The sequence below is a fragment of the Mirounga leonina genome, unplaced genomic scaffold (assembly GCF_011800145.1).
Source record: "Mirounga leonina isolate KUSES-001 unplaced genomic scaffold, KU_Mleo_1.0 Mir_170, whole genome shotgun sequence".
Taxonomy (NCBI): Eukaryota; Metazoa; Chordata; class Mammalia; order Carnivora; family Phocidae; genus Mirounga; species Mirounga leonina.
This window is the reverse complement of record NW_023270433.1, coordinates 42168113-42186138: the sequence shown is the minus strand read 5'-3', so window position 1 is coordinate 42186138 and position 18026 is coordinate 42168113. Positions and strand designations below refer to the sequence as shown.

The 18026-nt window shown below is 38.6% G+C and overlaps 1 protein-coding gene and 1 long non-coding RNA gene across 2 annotated transcripts in view; one reads left to right on the top strand and one right to left on the bottom strand.

Moving 5' to 3' along the window:
- LOC118018048 (RNA exonuclease 1 homolog) overlaps positions 1 to 17828 on the bottom strand; it is a 44756-nt gene extending 26928 nt beyond the window's left edge. Inside the window, exons 1-6 of the mRNA XM_035016522.1 lie at positions 16678 to 17828; positions 14095 to 15263; positions 13569 to 13658; positions 11306 to 11510; positions 10766 to 10878; positions 9235 to 9387 (exon numbers count right to left, since the gene is read on the bottom strand). Of these exons, the coding sequence (XP_034872413.1) occupies positions 9235 to 9387; positions 10766 to 10878; positions 11306 to 11510; positions 13569 to 13658; positions 14095 to 15255 (1722 nt within the window). The 5' untranslated portion in view covers positions 15256 to 15263; positions 16678 to 17828. The remainder of the gene's footprint in view (positions 1 to 9234; positions 9388 to 10765; positions 10879 to 11305; positions 11511 to 13568; positions 13659 to 14094; positions 15264 to 16677) is intronic.
- Positions 9250 to 10903, top strand: LOC118018053. Its single transcript, XR_004681309.1, has 2 exons — positions 9250 to 9483; positions 10825 to 10903. It is a non-coding gene; the product is annotated as an uncharacterized LOC118018053 (long non-coding RNA).
- Positions 17829 to 18026: the final 198 nt, after the last annotated feature.

Here is an 18026-nt window from a genome sequence, read left to right as displayed (position 1 = left end):
ATCCACAGAGACGTGGTAGGCCAGAAAGGACTGGCAGGATATATTCAGAGCACTAAATGAGAAAAATATGCAGCCAAGAATACTATATCCAGCTAGGCTGTCACTGAAAATTGAAGGAGAGAGAAAAAGCTTCCAGGACAAACAAAAACTAAAGGAATTTGCAAACACGAAACCAGCCCTACAAGATATCTTGAGAGGGGTGCTCTAAGCAAAGAGAGAGCCTAAAAGCAACATAGACCAGAAAGGAACACAGACAATATACAGTAACAGTCACCTTACAGACAATACAATGGCACTAAATTCCTATCTTTCAATAGTTACCCTGAACGTAAATGGGCTAAATGCCCCAATCAAAAGACAGAGGCTATCGGATTGGATTAAAAAACAAGACCCATCGATATGCTGTCTGCAAGAGACTCATTTTAGACCCAAAGACACCCCCAGATTGAAAGTGAGGAGGTGGAAAACCATTTACCATGCTAATGGACACCAAAAGAAAGCTGGGCTGGCAATTCTTCTATCAGACAAATTAGATTTTAAACCAAAGACTGTAATAAGAGATGAGGAAGGACACTATATCCTACTTAAAGGGTCTATCCAACAAGAAGATCTAACAACTGTAAATATCTATGCCCCTAACATGGGAGCAGCCAATTATATAAGGCAATTAATAACCAAAGCAAAGAAACACATTGACAACAATACAATAATAGTGGGGGACCTTAACACCCCCCTCACTGAAATGGACAGATCGTCTAAGCAAAAGATCAACAAGGAAATAAAGACTTCAAATGACACACTGGACCAAATGGACTTCACAGACATATTCAGAACATTCCATCCCAAAGCAACAGAATACACATTCTTCTCTAGTGCCCATGGAACATTCTCCAGAATAGATCACATCCTAGGTCATAAATCAGGTCTCAACCGGTACCAAAAGACTGGGATCATTCCTCGCCTATTTTCAGACCACAATGCTTTGAAACTAGAACTCAATTGCAAGAGGAAAGTCGGAAAGAACTCAAATACATGGAGGCTAAAGAGCATCCTACTGAAGAATGAATGGGTCAACCAGAAAATTAAAGAAGAATTAAAAAAATTCATGGAAACCAATGAAAATGAAAACACAACTATTCAAAATCTTTGGGATGCAGCAAAGGCAGTCCTAAGAGGAAAGTATATAGCAATACAAGCCTTTCTCAAGAAACAAGAAAGGTCTCAAGTACACAACCTAACCCTACACCTAAAGGAGCTGGAGAAAAAAACAGCAAATAAAGCCTAAACCCAGCAGGAGGAGAGAAATAATAAAGATCAGAGCAGAAATCAATGAAATAGAAACTAAAAGAACAGTAGAACAGATCAACGAACCTAGGAGCTGGTTCTTTGAAAGAATTAACAAGATTGATAAACCCCTGGCCAGACTTATCAAAAAGAAAAGAGAAAGGACCCAAATCAACAAAATCATGAATGAAAGAGGAGAGATCACAACCAACACCAAAGAAATACAAACAATTATAAGAACATATTATGAGCAACTCTATGCCAGCAAATTAGATAACCTGGAAGAGATGGATGCATTCCTAGAGATGTATCAAGTACCAAAACTGAACTGGGAAGAAATAGAAAACCTGAACAGACCTATAACCACTAAGGAAATTGAAGCAGTCATCAAAAATCTCCCAAAAAACAAAAGCTCAGGGCCAGATGGCTTCCCAGGGGAATTCTACCAAACATTTAAAGAAGAATTAATACCTATTCTTCTGAAACTGTTCCAAAAACAAGAAATGGAAGGACAACTTCCAAACTCGTTTTATGAGGCCACCAGTACCTTGATCCCAAAACAAGACAAAGACCCCATCAAAAAGGAGAATTACAGACCAATATCCCTGATGAACATGGATGCAAAAATTCTCACCAAAATACTAGCCAATAGGATCCAACAGTACATTAAAAGGATTACTCACCACGACCAAGTGGGATTTATCCCTGGGCTGCAAGGTTGGTTCAACATCCACAAATCAATCAACGTGATACAATACATTAACAAAAGAAAGAACAAGAATCATATGATCCTCTCAATAGATGCAGAAAAAGCATTTGACAAAGTACAGCATCCTTTCTCAATCAACACTCTTCAGAGTATAGGCATAGAGGGTACATATCTCAATATCATAAAAGCCATCTATGAAAAACCTACAGCGAATATCATTCTCAATGGGGAAAAACTGAGAGCTTTCCCCCTAAGGTCAGGAACGCGGCAGCGATATCCACTATCACCACTGCTATTCAACATAGTATTGGAAGTCCTAGCCACAGCAGTCAAACAAAAAGAAATAAAAGGCATCCAAATCGGCAAAGAAGAAGTCAAACTCTCATTCTTTGCAGATGATATGATACTTTATGTAGAAAACCCCAAAGACTCCACCCCAAAACTGCTAGAATTCATACAGGAATTCAGTAAAGTGGCAGGATATAAAATCAATGCACAGAAGTCAGTGGCATTCCTATACACCAACAACAAGACAGAAGAAAGAGAAATTAAGGAATCAATCCCATTTACAATTGCACCCAAAACCATAAGATACCTAGGAATAAATGTAACCAAAGAGGCAAAGGATCTGTACTCAGAAAACTATAAAATACTCATGAAAGAAATTGAGGAAGACACAAAGAAATGGAAAAACGTTCCATGCTCATGGATTGGAAGAACTAATATTGTGAAGACGTCAATGCTACCTAGAGCGATCTACACATTCAATGCAATCCCCATCAAAATACCATCCACTTTTTTCAAGGAAATGGAACAAAGAATCCTAAAATTTGTATGGAACCAGAAAAGACCCCGCATAGCCAGAGGAATGATGAAAAAGAACAGCAAAGCTGGCGGCATCACAATTCCGGACTTCCAGCTCTATTACACAGCTGTCATCATCAAGACAGTATGGTACTGGCACAAAAACAGACACATAGATCAATGGAACAGAATAGAGAGCCCAGAAATGGACCCTCAACTCTATGGTCAAATAATCCTCGACAAAGCAGAAAAGAATGTCCAATGGCAAAAAGACAGTCTCTTCAACAAATGGTGTTGGGAAAATTGGACAGCCACATGCAGAAGAATGAAACTGGACCATTTCCTTACACCACACACAAAAATAGACTCCAAATGGTTGAAAGACCTCGATGTGAGACAGGAGTCCATCCAAATCCTAAAGGAGAACAGAGGCAGCAACCTCTTTGACCTCAGCTACAGCAACTTCTTCCTAGAAACATCACCAAAGGCAAGGGAAGCAAGGGCAAGAATGAACTATTGGGACTTGATCAAGACAAAAAGCTTTTGCAAAGCAAAGGAAACAGTCAACAAAACTAAAAGACAACTGACAGAATGGGAGAAGATATTTGCAAATGACATATCAGATAAAGGGCTAGTATCCAAAATCTATAAAGAACTCATCAAACTCAACACCCAAAGAACAAAGAATCCAATCAACAAATGGGCAGAAGACATGAACAGACATTTTTCCAAAGAAGACATCCAAATGGCCAACAGACACATGAAAAAGTGCTCAACATAGCTCAGCATCAGGGAAATCCAAATCAAAACCTCAATGAGATACCACCTCACACCAGTCAGAATGGCTAAAATTAACAAGTCAGGAAATGACAGATGTTGGCGGGGATGCAGAGAAAGGGGAACCCTCCTACACTGTTGGTGGGAATGTAAGCTGGTGCAGCCACTTGGAAAACAGTATGGAGGTTCCTCAAAAAGTTGAAAATAGAGCTACCATATGATCCAGCAATTGCACTACTGGGTATTTACCCCAAAGATACAAAAGTAGGGATCCAAAAGGGTACATGCACCCCGATGTTTATAGCAGCAATGTCCACAATAGCCAAACTGTGGAAAGAGCCAAGATGTCCATCAACAGATGAATGGATAAAGAAGAGGTGGTATATATATACAATGGAATATTATGCAGCCATCAAAAGGAATGAGATCTTGCCATTCGTAATGACGTGGATAGAACTGGAGGGTATTATGCTGAGCGAAATAAGTCAAACAGAGAAAGACATGTATCATATGACCTCACTGATATGAGGAGTTCTTAATCTCAGGAAACAAACTGAGGGTTGCTGGAGTAGGGGGTGGGGTCGGATGGATGGGGTGAGTGGGTGATAGACACCGGGGAGGGTATGTGCTCTGGTAAGCGCTGTGAATTGTGCAAGACTGTTGAATCTCAGATCTGTACCTCTGAAACAAATAATGCAATATTTGTTAAGGAAAAAAAAAAAGAAGATAGCAGGAAGGGAAGAATGAAGGGGGGAAATCGGAGGGGTAGACGAACCATGAGAGACGATGGACTCTGAAAAAAAAAACTGAGGATTCTAGAGGGGAGAGCGGTGGGAGGATGGGTTAGCCTGGTGATGGGTATTGAGGAGGGCACATTCTGCATGGAGCACTGGGTGTTATGCACAAACAATGAATCATGGAACACTACATCTAAAACTAATGATGTAATGTATGGGGATTAACATAACAATAAAAAAATAAAAAAAACAACAACTATAATTTTAATAGCACACCAAACCCAAAGAAAGTAGTAGGAAGGAAATAATAAAGAGTGGAAATAAATGAAATAAAGAATTTCCTAAAAGAGAGAGAACTAACAAAGCCAAAAGTTGGTGCTTTGAAAAGATCAACAAAATTGACAAAACTTTTGGTAGGCTGACCAAGAAAAAAAAGAAAGAAAACTCAGATTACTAAAATCAATGATGAGAGAGGAGGCATCAGTACAGAACTTACAAAAATAAAAAGAATTATAATACTATAAACAACTACATACCAACATATGAGAAAATTTAGATGAAATGGGAAATTCTAGAAAAATAAAACCTCCTGAAATTAACTCAAGTATACACCAAGAGATGAATTATTAAAAAGAAATTCCTACAAGCCCAGACCTCACTGATGAATTCTCCCAAATATTTAAAGAAGAATTTTTTTAAGAAGGAATTAATAGCAACCATTCATAAAATCTTCCAAAAAATAAAAGCGGGAACACTTTCCATCTCATTCTATGAGGTCATTATAACCCTGAGACCCAAAAAAAGAAAGTTACCACAAAGAAAACTATAATGTCCATCAACAGAGGAATAAAGAAAATGTGGTATCACATGTAATAAAATATTATTCAGCTTTCAAAAAGAATGAAATTCTGATAGGTGCTACAACATGAATCAACTTTGAAAACATTATACTAAGTCAACAAAGCCAGACACAAATGGACAAATATTGCATGAGTCCACTTAGATGAGGTACCTGGAGTAAGCAAATTCACAGAGACAGAAAGTAAAACAGAGGTTACCTGGACCTGGGGGCAGAGAATGACAAGTTATTCTTTAATAGATACAGAGTTTATGTTTGGGATAAAGAAAAAACTCTGGAAATAGTGATGATGGTCAAACAACATTGTGAATGTACCTAACACCACTGAATTGTGCACCTAAAATGGTTAAAATGGGAAATTTTATGTCATGCATATTTTATCACAATAAAAACAACAGTAATATTTTAAAAAGAAAATTACAGACTGGTGTCTGTTAGATCTGATTAATATTGACACGAAAATCCTCAATAAAATTCTAGCACACTGAATCCAGCAACATAAAAAAGGATTATACACCATGACCAAGGGGGTTTATTCAAGAAATGCATTAGTTTAAGATAAAAACAAAAATAAAACACACACACACACACACCCCCAAAACCAAAACCAAAAAACCAACCCACAACAATGTAATATACTACATTAACTGAATACAGGACAAAAACTATATGACATCTCAAGAGATAAGAAAAATGTATTTAAGAAAATCCAACATGATAAGACACTTAACCTAGGAAAAGAAGGGAACTTTCTCAACCTGACAAAGGACATGTAAAAATAAAACATCCCACAGTTACCACTGTACTTAATGGACAAAGAGTGAAAGTTTTCCCTTTAAGGAAAGGAACAAGACAAGGATGCCCCCCTCTTACCACCTCTACTCAATATTCTACTGGAAATCTGTGCTAGGGAAATTAGGTAAGAAAATGAAATAAAATGTATCCAGATAGGAAAGGAAGACGACTATCTCTATTTGCAGATGACATGATCTTGTATAAAGAAAATCCCAAAGAATTCACTAAAAAATATTAGGATAAACAGGTACTGCAAACTTTCAAGATACAAGATAAAAATTATCAATTGTATTTTTATATGCCAGCTATGAACAATCTGAAAATAAAATTATAAAAATAATTCCACTTACAATAGTACTAAAAAGACTGTAATACCTAAGAATAAATTTAATGAAAAAAGTTTAAGACTTGTACTCTGAAAACTATAAAACACTGCTGAAAGGAATTAAAAGATCTAAATAAATGGGAAGACATTCCATGTTCATGGTTCACAAGACTTAATATTGGTAAATGACAATCCTTCACAAACTGATGTGCAGATTCAAGGCAATCAAAATTGTAACTCAGTATTTTTATAGAAAATATAAGCTGAACATAAAAGTTATATGTAAATTTCAGGGACCAAAACAGTTTGAAAAATTTAACAAATTTGGAGGAGTCACGGTTCCAACTTCAATACTTACTACAAAACTACAGTAATGAAGATTGTGTGGTACTGACTGGCACAGGGTAGAAATAAGACCAATGGAATAGAATCTGAGTCTAGAATTTATGGCCATTTATATTTAATATTTATGATCAACTGGTTTTTGACAAAGATGACAAGAAGATAAAGGGGGAAGAATAGTCTTTTCAACTATGTGCTATGATAACTGAATATCCATCGCAAAAATCATCTAAAAATGGATCATATACCTAAATGTAATAACTAAAACTGTAAAACTCTGAGAAAAAAACAAAATAGGAATAAATCTTTGTGATCTTGGCTTCTTAGATAGGATGCCAAAAGCACAAGCAACAAAGAAAAACAAATGAATTGGAATACATCAATATGAAAAACTTTTTGTACTGCAAATAATACCATTAAAAATTGAGAACATAACACAAAGAAAAAATATTTCCAAACAGTGTATCTAAGAGACTTGTATCCAGAATATATAAAGATCTCTAAAAACTCAATAATAAAAAGACAAATAAGTCAAAATATGTGCAAAGGATTTCAACAGACATATCCAAGAAGGTATCTAAATGGCCAATAAGCACATGAAAATATGTTCAACATCATTAGTCATTAGGGAAATGCAAATCAAAATCACAATCAGATACCACTTCATGCCCACTAAAATCAGGCTACACAAAAAGACAGATAATAACAAGCGCTGGTGAGGATGCGGAGAAACTGGAATCCTTCACGTTGCTGACGGGCATATACAACAGAGCAGCACTCTAGAAAATACCTTGGCAGTGCCTCAAGAAGTTAAATATGGAACTGACATATGACCCAATAATTCCACTCTTAGATATATCAAGAGAAATGTAGTTATTTGTCCATGCAAAATCTTATAATGTCCATTTATGCACCAATGTTCATTATTAATAGCCAATAAGTGGAAATAACCCAAATGTCCATCTACTGACGGATGGATAGGTATATACATAAAACAGTATTATTCAGCAAGAAGAAATTAAGTAATGATAACATGCTACAAAACAGATGACCCTTGAAAACAATATGCTAAGTGAAAACATTAAGCTGGTCACAACAGAATCCCATATTATATGACTCCTTTTTCTAGAAATGTCCAGAATAGCAAATTATAGACAAAGTACATGAGTGGCTGCCTAGAGCTAGGAGATATGGAGGGCTGGGGGAGGGACAGTTAAATGGCACAGGGGATCTTTCCGGGGTGATGGAAATGTTTTAAAATTGGTTGTAGTGGTTGTACAAGCGCCTGACTTGACAAGTATACTAAAAGTCACTGGAATGTGCACATTAATGGGGTGAATTAATAGGGTATGTGAATTATATCTCAATAGGGCTGTTAATAAAAAGAATTCTCGAGTTCTTCCTCACTCTTAATACAAGAGCCTGTTAAGGGCGCCTGGGTGGCTCAGATGGTTAAGAGCCTATTAAGATGACAACTTCACTTACATCCCAAATGTTTCTAGCACCCGGACGCTCCCTGCTTTGTGAAGCGGCAATTTTATGGGCAGCCTATCAGTTATAAAGGTCTTCCTCCTAAGTGATGTGAAATCGGCCTCTTGTTGCATTCACTCATGGTCCATTTTATAACCTCCTAGAGCTGGGGCACCTGGGTGGCTCAGTCGGTTAGGCAACTGCCTTTGGTCAAGTCGTGATCTCACGGTCATTGTATTGAGCCCTGCGTCAGGCTCCCTGCTCAGGGGGGAGTCTGTTTCTCCCTCTGCCTCTGCTCCTCTCCCTCCCCCCGTTCATGCTCGCTTGCTCTCTCTCTCTCAAATAAATAAAATCTTAAAAAAAATTTAAAATACAACCTCCCAGAGCTATGGGAATTAGCCTCAATCAGAGGCCTGATGGCACCAAGTCCAATTCTAGTGCTCAGACATGTGTTTGTCTAACAGTATTAAAAAAAGATTTTAACAGAACAGTGCTTGAAAGATTAGAATTCCATAAATATTGGGCTTGAATTGCCAAATGGCAATAATCAGATGGAGCTAAGTAGTGTCTCTCCCCTTTAGACTGCACTCATTCTGTGTAGTGAGCCATAGTTCCCGGACTCCTTATTACTCACACAGTCCACACTGGTTTTTGAAGATGCACACAGGGACAAAAACTATAGTTCTTGCTACTGATTTGAAAGGTTTCATTTTGGAAAAAAGGTTTTGAGTAGGATTTGCAAACACAAGTGCCTCCAAGAGACCAGGCCTGGCCCATAAATAGGAGTAAATAGATGTATATAATAGGGAGTAGTGGGGACTGTGGTTCACTCAACAGTATATGCCCTATATAAAGGAGGGGAGACACTACTCAGATTAATATACTATTGGCCTTGATAAGAAAAGTATGGGACTAGGCCAGTTTTTATCACTAGAGTCACCAGGATACTCTTTACAACTTAAGAAGACCAGAAAAGTCCTCCAGAAACTGGTCCCACAGCCTGGTTTTGAAAAAGAAGTGAAAAGAAAATTAATGAAGTTGTTTGCTAATTGTGCCCCATGAGTTTTTTTATTCAATGTAATAGTCACAAAGTATGTGTATCTTCAGATATACTTTACTATTCAGTACTGACCTTGTTAAGAGCCTCATCCTCTGTTTTATAAACTCTCAGATACTTCTCAACAAAGAGGTTGACATAGCGTTGTCTTACTTCCTCAGGGACTTTGGAAGAGGATTCTGGCATGACCAAAGCCCACTTCCGATGAGCCACCTTGTATTTCGGCATCTTGTTAAACACAGAATTGTTGGTGGGAGAAAAGAAAAACATGTATTTCTGTTTAACATTCCTACTATATGTATGAAAGAAGTAAAACTCTCTCAGGTAAGTTCTATAGCAGTTAAATTAAAAAATAATTTCAAGTTTTAAATTCATTAAAAATAGAATGATACAAGGCATAAAATGGCCTGCACTCACAAAAGTGTGCCATGAGACTGCGGAGTGAGGGCTGCACCCTGTGTGTACCCCACTGTAGCTGACCTGAGCACTCAGCTCCTCTCTCAACTTCCCACACCTGGAATCTTCGAGCTCTGATGTGGTCCTCCGCTCAGCAAATAGGAAAGTTTGTCACTTACCCATTCTTAAAACCAATACAGGTCCCAATGTCAGTTACCATTTCACAAAGAAAAATGCTCAGACTTAAATAAAATTTATGAAGGATTTGTGCCTACTCAATATTAACATGATGCGAGCTATCAAAAATTTTAGCATGCCTTTTGAGGAACTTATAAAGACGCTGAGAGCTCTAAAATCAGTTAATCTGCCTCACTTTGGGCAGGGGGAAGCCAATGTTACGCTTCTCTGGAGTTGTTGATGTTTCTTTGGGGGGGGAAAGCCTTAAAATTAACAGGTAGTTTTCTGCTGAAGAATACTTAGTAAACGGGAAAAAAAAAAGTAATTTCCACAAATAGGAGAAAAATAACTAAAGAGGGAAGGTTATACTACCGTATCACTGATAGCCTTATTTACTGAAGGTCTGCCTGCCTTCCCCACCCCTTCATATACATACACCTGGACACCTCTCACTGGATGTTTCTTGAAAGGTATATTCCAATGTGAAACTTTCCTTTGAAAAAGCTGTAGGAGTCTTTTTTTTTTTTTTTTTAGATTTTTTTTATTTATTTATTTGAGAGAGAGAGTGAGAGAGAGAAAGAGCACAAGAGGGGGGAGTGGGAGAGGGAGAAGCAGACTCCCTGCTGAGCAGGGAGCCCGATGCGGGACTCGATCCCGGGACTCCGGGATCACGACCCTAGCCGAAGGCAGTCGCTTAACCAACTGAGCCACCCAGGCGCCCCAAAGCTGTAGGAGTCTTAAATTCATCAAAGCCACAGAGGTTTTACGTCTAAAAATATGCCCAATATTTCTAAGAATAGGATCAACAAAATAGCTGAATGTGACACGCAGACACAAATCCCATCATAAAATGAAAATAACTGTATCGAACAATAATCAGGAAGCTGAAACTTCTCTCTGGGGTCTGGCATTTATCTGAAGAAGGGATCTCCAGAAAAAAATAATAGAAGCTCTCTCCTAGGGGCTCTATGTATATACAGAAAAGCTGGTTATTAGAAATAAAATTCTGGTCTTCAGACTTAGTTTATAATACCTTTATAGGAAAAGAAGCAATACTTTTCATAGGAATGTGTGATCTGCTTGGCTTTGCAGTTGGCTTTTCCCTTGATAGAACCACATCCAGATGAAGGCTGTTTGATGAATTTTCTAAGAAGTTTTAATGAACAAGGGGAAAAAAAAAGGTAAGTTTTAATGGCCTTAGCCTCAGATGATTAGAGTTTATTTTAATGATCAATTCAAGGTTTCATAATACTTCCTTTACAGACTCTATTCTCTTCTTGAAACAAAATGTAAACACAAAAAAATCCCAATAGATAATCCCAATAGAATCTAGAACAAATTTAGACAATTTATAAAGCTATTCATTCCATGTAGACAGGCTTGCAAAATATTACCTCTATGGCTTAGCATTCAGGGATAAATAGCATAAATGATTTAATTATCATGCTAATCATATTATTTCACATAAAGTTCCATGTCAGTGACTCAACTATAATTGGTAATATGTGGACTTCATAGGAAAGGTTTTTTAAAATAAGGTAAAATTCCATTTCTTAACTGATTTTTCTCATACCTTCTGAGGCTTTTCTATGGGTCTGAGAGATCGGACACGCAAATATTTTCTTTTGTTCTGAAGGGGCAGCAAGAAAAGCCTGCCCACTCTTTATGTCAGCCATTATCTGCACTGCCTGTTGTTGGGCCCGAAGGATTGCAGGGTGACTAATTAGTGGGGGAATGGCCTCCCTCAATGGGCTAATGATCTCTTTACTGGTTGGAACCTAGAAAGCATCAACAGAAAATGCAGAGAAATGATTTTAAAATTTGAGAAGACTCATCATTTCACTTTCCCTTTCTGCACAGAGGCTTTTGAAACAGACTACATTTATAATACCCCATGTAATACAACACACACATAAATGGAGTATTCCCAGAAATAAACTGAGAAGAAAATTGAACCTTTTAAGCATATAATACAAGAAAATTTTCTTGAAATAGGAGAACACATTAATTCTCCTATGAAAATGACACTTAATTTTGTATGCAGGTAAAAATGTGAATAAAACAGCTAAGAGGAAGACCTATCCTACCAAAGTTACTGGAATTTAAGGAAGGAGTTCTTTAGGTCACCAGGCAAAAGTATCAGCTGATGCATAAAGGGAGAAATAGCAGGCTAGCCTCAGACTTTTCTACGGCAACATTCAGTATGAGAGAAAGCAACGCCAGAAAGGATGTTCAGCTTGATTAGTAACAAAAGAAATGTCATACAAAACAAGGAAATAAAATGTCATCCAGACTGACAGGTTTTTTAAAAAAAATTAACACCCATTTTTGGTGAAGATTTGTAGAACGGAAACCCTGAAACCCCTATAGGACTGTACCCTGTTACAACTCTTCTGGAAGGCAATATGGCAACATACTTTTAAAATGTTAAAATTCTATCTTCCTTTGTCCTGTTATTTCCATTTCTGAGAATTTATTTTAAGTGGGGAAAAAATTTTTAAGGGGGAAAAGTGAAAATAATATTAGCTTCCAGAAATTTTTTCCTAAGAGAAGGAGAAACTACTCAAGTAGGTACCTATATATCTGACTCTTGGAGAGATACTCCATATCTCCATTTCACAGATAAAGAAAATGAAGCTCAGAGAAATTAAATAACTTGCCCAAGGACATCTAACTATTCTGCAAAGAACCAGAATCCAGGTTCTTATTTGGGACTTGGAAGCATAAACTCTATTTACGCCATGCAGAAGATTCTGCTGTCCGTGTGTCCCAAGTCCAAGTACTACAGAGAATGGAGCCGAGAAATGGGGTTTGTTAAATGGCACTTTTTAACCCCAAAGTGATAAAGGAATACTTCTCACAGCACTGCGTCCTTAACTTCCTTACATGGAACGTCAAAGAACTTCAGCACATACAATGTTACAAGAGGTTTAAAGGACTTTGAAAATCTACAGTTCGTTCCCCTTATTCACAGCACTTGCTGTTCTACAGAATCCCACAAACAACAAATCGGGGAATACTGAACCATGGCTCCTAGGGCAAACACAGAGTTAGGTTCAAGAGAGTCTCCTGTCATATTCCAATCAATAACCTACCTTTGTTTTATGTGTGTTTCTGTTTAAAGACTCTTTACTTAGTATATATTGCTGACTCATGAACATTGAACTCCTGGTCAACAGCACTATAACTCATGCCTACACAGAGTTTATTTAACTCATCGCTGTTGTGAGGCACATCACAGGCTTCTCGATCTCAGGAACACTAGACAACCCTATACTTGGGGGCCACTTTAACCAGCAAAATCACCAACAAACACTGCAAAAATGCAAAGAACATGGCACTAAATAGATTGAGAAAAGGACATATGTTAACAATAGGAGAGCTGAAACAAGAAGGCGGTATTGCCTTGTTCAACCTTAGCTGGGAATGTGCATGTGAGGCAATTTTTTTTTTTTTTTTTTTTTTTTTGCCATTATCCTGGCTGACAAAAGACCACATAAACACAAGTCTTGATTTTAAGCTTACAAATTAACTTCAATGAATAGGTGAATTCGCAAATACAGAATCTGGAAATAATGAGGATCAACCATAGCAATTTATAGTTAAAAAGCTATGCATTAACAACATACCTGCTTTTAATGAAAATGTTATATAATGGGGAGAAAATGAAGGATGCAGAAAATGCTTACAAGTAGGAATCAACTTACTGAGTGTCCACTTGTGCCCCCAGGTGGATAACAAGACAGTAAGTAATGGAACATACTTAAAGCTCAAAATGACAAGGCATGCACTTTATAAAATAATGTGCCCCACGAGAGAAGAACTAAATAACTCACATCAAACTTGGCAATGTGTGCAATTCTCTTTTTTGGTCCAGAAGTGTTTTGATAATACAACATCTCAAATTCCATTTGCTTTCCTGAAGCCTAGTGGGGAAAAGATAAGAATTATCCAATTTCAGCAGAGTAAAGGCAATTCTAGTATTCTTCCTGAAGAGCCACAGGAATTCAAGCTACAAAATACGGGGCAACTTATTAAGAAATAATTCACCAAAAAAAATAATTTGAATCACTTGACATGCATACACTACTATAGAAGATTTCTCTAAGTTGGGAAATCAACTATAAGTTGGTGTATGTACTACCATGGCCTCTGGAATCTGTCAAGTCTATAAAACACTCTATCCAGCCAATTATCAAGGTTTTTGCCTTGTCATTCCAATATATTACTAATCACAAGTATTAGAATATATATTATATACACGTTATATAATTAATATTTCTACAGAGTTCAGAATAGAGTATGTATTTAAGGGAAACTCCTTTAAATTTAGGAAAAGGATTAAAAAAAAAAAAAACTGACCTGTTTAGTAGTCTCTCTACAAGCTTTACTTTCCGTGAACTCAGTGAAAATCTGAAGACATTCCTTCATGGTGTCATCTGAATCAGAGGGAGTGTCCTCTTCAGTATGCCCCTTATCAAAATCAAATTCAACTGATTTGCTGTCTTCAAAAGTAGTGAAGTCCTGACTCTTGTCTTGTCTTCTCAGCACTTTGTCTTCTGCACGCTCATCTGAGTAAGAGATTTGGGGCTGGGTTGAATACCGACATTCACTTTCCTCATTTTGAGCATCATAAATTGTTTTTACGTATTTTTTGCTCCGTGGATAACTCTCGCTACAGATTCTGTTCTGTATTTCTTTGTCACTGAGAGGTGCACAAGGTATGCTTTCTTCTGAAACACAGACATAGTTTTTCTCACCACCAAAGCTTCCCATCTTAGAAATGTGGCTTTTAACACCATATAAGTTTAAGTCACTTTTAATATCTAGTGAACCTTGCATGAGCCATTTTGGTGGTTCTAATTTGTTACCGTCATCATCTATTTGTGTGGTTAGTTGGGTTTTCTCTAGTTTTTCCACTTCTGTGCCGCTAATTTGAAGATTTCTCTCCTCTGAGGACATTATATGTAACCTTTTGTCCATATTCTGATATTTGAAACCTCTCAAAGGTTTAGACTTTTTAGAAATAGGCATGACGGGAGGTACATCCATTACAAGGTCATCTTCATCAGATTCTTGAAGATTTATTGTAACTCTTATTGGTGAAACATAAGGTCTTTGGCTCTCCTGGGACTTGTGGCGATTTTCCCCCACAGATTTTTTCAAGTGGCAGACGTGCTGTGTATCAGTCTCATCCTGCCTGGCTTTCGATGTGCCAAGCAGCCCTGCAGAATAACTGAGCAAGGGATCATATTCAAGATCTGTTGCTGGACATTTGTGGTCCAGCACATACTTTCTAGGCTGACTCACTTTGTTCTTTGATGGGTCATTCCACTTATCCTTTGGAAGAAGGCTATTATATTCAAGAAAATCTTGCCTCAAATTTGTGTCACTCAAGGAGGCAATGTGGCTTCGCGGTACTTCTTCAAGCGTTAAAGTAAACTTGGAGAGCCTCTTTTGCTTTTCTTCAACCTCAGTCTTGACAGATTCAATTTCTTTGTTGAGCCTTTCCAGTTCTTCCATAGTTGTGCCTAGTTTTATTAATGGAAGATGAGTTTTGTTTTATCTTTAAAAAAATCACCTCAGGTGAAATGCAGACACCAGAATATCCTGGACAGGTAGTTTACTATCAGAAGGACATTAGCTCCTCCAAACCCAGCCATTAACACACGATTGGTTCTCAGAAGCAGAATGAGAAGTCAGTCAAGGACTAGCTCTCTGTAAGTCTTTCAAATGTCAAGCCCATCTCCATGACTGATTAAATAACATCCGTGCCTCGTTACTAGAGTGACTATATATCAGTGGGGCAGACCAGGTTTACACATAATTATTAAACTGTGTCAAATGTGATACAGTTTGGATATACCCTATTCACCTTATTATTTACCACCCAGTGACAATTTGAAGAGTTCAAATAGCTGAATGCGACTTACACAGAATTGCACATAGGTTCATACACCAATACATCTTGGTTATAAGAAAAAGTTAATTAAAGTACCAGTCTTTCCTAAATTCAATGGACCTCACAATTTTCATTGAGGTCCCTGGTATTCTACTGATTGCCTCAAACATAAAACACCCCCTCCCAACATACATTATAAAAAAAAATCTTAAAAAAAAATTCAGTCAATAGAACAAAACTCCAGAGCAGTTTTGGATTCACACTCCTGAGGAAAAACCAGGACAGTAACGAGAGAAGCCTTGCAGTAATGACTGTTCACAGCACCTGGCAGCTCCTTCCTGACTTTTATCTAAGGAAATCACAAGTTTCTTCCCTCGTTTCAAGATACACTTTCCTCTGTCATTTATGGGATAATTTACACACCTCTCTCTTCTCTCAAGAGATTTCAGATTTCAGATGGGTCCCAATTTTTGAAACTCTGAATTTATTTTAGATAAGCCCCATGTTTTGGTAACACACACATGCTTCTTCTTAACACAATGAGCACTGTCTTGGCTCAATAGCCTTTCGTTTTCTATTAAGAAATTAACTCTGCTGAAATCTAAAACAATGTGTTACAGAAGTGTGTGGCATTTGAGCGGAGGAGGGAGGGAGAAGGCAAAAGGCAAGCATAAGAATGAGAATTATCCTAGGATCCAAACAAACGCCTGGATCAAATTTCCCTTTAAATACACTTGGACAGGCGACTAATCTCTGGATAACCAGCCAGCATTGCATTTTAGCATAAGCTGGGTTTTATTTGGTTGCCTTGGTTCAGGAAAGGCTGTTTAGGCACTGCTTTGGGGGCGCTATTGAAAAAAAGAGATTACACTTTCTCTCCATGTCACCAGTTAAAAAACCTTCTTTTTCCTCATCAGAAGCTACATTTAGGGAGCTAATTTTGAAGTCTGAAGGCACACGTTAACAATCTTCGCTCAGGCTAGAAGTGACTGAGAGGAGTTCCTCTGGATTGTAAATACTTTCTGCTCCAAAGTGGGTCCTACCTCATCTCCTTTCACCAGAGCACACAAAACCCCTAGAGTAACTCCACACTGGGGATGGGTTGCAAGGAGGGAGGAGAAAACCACACAAGTCCACCTCACAGCCAGCAAACCCGTGCACACCTTCCCAGGACCCCGCGCTCCAGGAGTCGCATCTGCCGGTCCACAGCAAGGAGACCGCCTACTCAGCGCGCCCCGCTCGCCCCGCCTCCCTGACCACGTGACGTTGGCCCCGCCCCGCGCGCAGCTGTGGGCGGAGCCGCTCACGCAGAGGGGGGCGGGTGCGCACAGCCCTCGGTTACTGGGGCGGAGATGCTCTCTTCTCGCGACCCGGCGAAGAGAGGCTCCTAAGACAGCCAGCCCACTCCATCTTCCCAAACGTTACTGCCCCACATCCCCCAGGTTTCGGGAATCTTGCGACCACCCAAAAGGCCTGAGAAAAACGCTCCCAGTTAGAACCCCCATAGCACCCTTACTGTTTGGCAGATCTGAGGACATACTTACCACGGGAGAGAGAAAGAAAGAATAAAGGTTGGCACTTAAGGCTCCTGATCCTGGGGGTGTGATGGGGGGAGATTTAGTCTTGGGAAATTGTAAATGGCATTAGTCTTCCTAACCCAAACGCTTGTTTTTCTCTTGTGTGTAATAGCCACTCTGTAGGAATTGCCCTTAAATAGCTAAGGTAGAGGAAAATAAAGTCCCTCTTTGAGGGCTGAGGAATAGGCGGAGTATGGGCATCAGAGAAAGGAAATAAGAGGGTGTTTCAAAATGCCAGAGAGAGAGATAAGTTAAGCAATTGGTTTTTTTAATGTCCTTTCAGGGGAAATATCCAGAGAATCTGCCCAGGAAATGCAGGTTTAGTCAGTTAAGGGACAAATCAGAAGCTTCCCCCTTACCCCCACCAGCCTGGGCTGTGTGACCCTCTTCTGGCTTCTAGACTAGGAAGTGGGGAGAAGGAGGTGGATACCAGTAAGGACTACCTGCTATTTTTCATGCCCAACCACCCCCCACCATAACTTGACTGCACGTTACATGGTATCTGCAATGGTATCTGCAAGCTCTCTCCACTGATGAGAAGTAAATTCCTAAAAATACGGTTAACATCTCTTTGGGCCAGTTTAGCCATAGTAATGCTATAGTGATTAACTTTCTCACTCTATAATACTTTTTTAAGTACTGGAGAGGAGTTCGGTGATTGAAACGTGACTTACACCTATTTCTGATGAAGGAAATTCTCGGCACCTCTCAAGGGTGAGTGGAGAAAACAGGTGGGAATGGTTGGTAGTCAACCCCTCCTCAAGCCCGCCTGACGTTCTTTCCACGAGCTCTTTCTCACCCGTGGATTCAACATG